The sequence below is a fragment of the Eptatretus burgeri genome, chromosome 3 (assembly GCF_056783735.1).
Source record: "Eptatretus burgeri isolate ZD-2024b chromosome 3, Ebu_testis_v1, whole genome shotgun sequence".
In the NCBI taxonomy this organism is placed as follows: Eukaryota; Metazoa; Chordata; class Myxini; order Myxiniformes; family Myxinidae; genus Eptatretus; species Eptatretus burgeri.
Window position 1 is genome coordinate 138,417,399 of NC_140963.1, and position 2,278 is coordinate 138,419,676.

Consider the following 2,278-nt stretch of genomic DNA (forward strand, 5'->3'; position numbering starts at 1 on the left):
GTACATACAGAGCGATATTATACAGCACGTAATTCGTTAAATAACAGGCACGTTCCATTAATGTCATCATCATGTGATGGGATATGAGGTCGGACCCTCGGTAGTTCCCGGTCTCTGCTTTGACAGCGAAACCCAACGTGTGTGTCTGCGTGAGGGTTCCCCCCTCTCAATTAGACCGGACACCATAGTCCATGATGATGAGCGCGGTGCTCGACCGTTAAAGTGCACTTTGTTTCAACATCTAAAAATGCAAGACCACGATGGAGATGGAGAGACAGAGGCAGGTGTCATGCGTACGGACAGACAGAGAGAGGACAGATGTCATGCGTACGGACAGACAAAGAGGACAGATGTCATTCGTACGGACAGACAGAGAGAGGACAGGTGTCATGCGTACGAACAGATAGAGAGGATAGATGTCATGCGTACGGACAGACAGAGAGAGGACAGATGTCATGCGTACGGACAGACAGAGAGAGGACAGATGTCATGCGTACGGACAGACAGAGAGAGGACAGATGTCATGCGTACAGACAGACAGAGGACAGATGTCATGCGTACGGACAGACAGAGAGAGGACAGATGTCATGCGTATGGACAGACAGAGAGAGGACAGATGTCATGCGTACAGACAGATAGAGAGAGGACAGATGTCATGCGCATGGACAGACAGAGAGAGGACAGATGTCATGCGTATGGACAGACAGAGAGAGGACAGATGTAATGTGTATGGACAGACAGAGAGGACAGATGTCATGCGTACGGACAGACAGAGAGAGGACTGATGTCATGCGTATGGACAGACAGAGAGAGGACAGATGTCATGCGCACAGACAGACAGAGAGAGGACAGATGTCATGCGTACGGACAGACAGAGAGAGGACAGACGTCATGCGTACGGACAGACAGAGAGAGGACAGATGTCATGCGTACGGACAGACAGAGAGAGGACAGATGTCATGTGTATGGACAGACAAAGAGAGGACAGATGTCATGCGCACGGAGACACAGAGAGAGGACAGATGTCATGCGTACGGACAGACAGAGAGAGGACAGATGTCATGCGTACGGACAGACAGAGAGAGGACAGGTGTCATGCGCACAGACAGACAGAGAGAGGACAGATGCCATGCGTATGGACAGACAGAGAGAGGACAGATGTCATGCGTATGGACAGACCGAGAGAGGACAGATGTCATGTGTATGGACAGACAGAGAGAGGACAGACAGAGAGAGGACAGATGTCATGCGTACGGACAGACAAAGAGAGGACAGATGTCATGCGTACGGACAGACAGAGAGAGGACAGGTGTCATGCGCACGGACAGACAGAGAGAGGACAGATGTCATGCGTATGGACAGACAGAGAGAGGACAGATGTAATGTGTATGGACAGACAGAGAGGACAGATGTCATGCGTACGGACAGACAGAGAGAGGACTGATGTCATGCGTATGGACAGACAGAGAGAGGACAGATGTCATGCGCACAGACAGACAGAGAGAGGACAGATGTCATGCGTACGGACAGACAGAGAGAGGACAGACGTCATGCGTACGGACAGACAGAGAGAGGACAGATGTCATGCGTACGGACAGACAGAGAGGACAGATGTCATGCGCACGGAGAGAGTACATATCAAACTCACCTTGCGTGAATGTGTCCGTGAGCACGCAGGGTAATAGTGACAATAGGCTGATGACCAAGCAGCGCAGCATCGCAGTTGTGCTGGGAATAGAGAACCAGAGGGCGGGTGATGTGATAAGATGTGCACAGCCTCGTTGTGCAACAGGAAAGGCCTTATCGCTGCCGGCATCATTTGTTAATGTTGTGGAGTGGAAAGCCCCCATCGCAGCTTCCCGCTGGACTATGGCAATGACACACGATACTCCCATGGGGTCTTGGTGTTATTACCTCCGTCAACAGAGGTGGACGGAGGTAATGTTTCCCCACCCTGTGTGCATCTGTCTGTCTGGGCTGTTTGTTTGTGAGCAGGATATCTCAAAAAAAGAGTTGTGCACCGATTCAGACGAAAGTTGGTGGGCAGGTAGGGTGTGTGACGAGGGCAAATTGATTCGATTTTTGGTGAAGATTTGAATCCGGGTACTAGAATTTTTAAACTGATTCTTCACCGTTGAGTTATAGGGCTAGGAACGTCCGTTTGTTCGCACTTTTCTCCCAAACCATCTTCACACCTATAAGCGTGATATCTATCAATAATTCCAGCAATCTGTGCGTCTGTGACCGCTGTTTCTCAACAACCACTGGTCCGATCTAA

General features: G+C 50.3%; 1 protein-coding gene across 1 annotated transcript in view; it reads right to left on the minus strand.

Moving 5' to 3' along the window:
• The window catches only part of LOC147031105 (V-set and immunoglobulin domain-containing protein 1-like), a 41,660-nt gene extending 39,787 nt beyond the window's left edge, over window positions 1-1,873 (minus strand). The window contains exon 1 of the mRNA XM_085875835.1: window positions 1,649-1,873. Within this exon, the coding sequence (XP_085731961.1) occupies window positions 1,649-1,850 (202 nt within the window). The 5' untranslated portion in view covers window positions 1,851-1,873. The remainder of the gene's footprint in view (window positions 1-1,648) is intronic.
• Window positions 1,874-2,278: the final 405 nt, after the last annotated feature.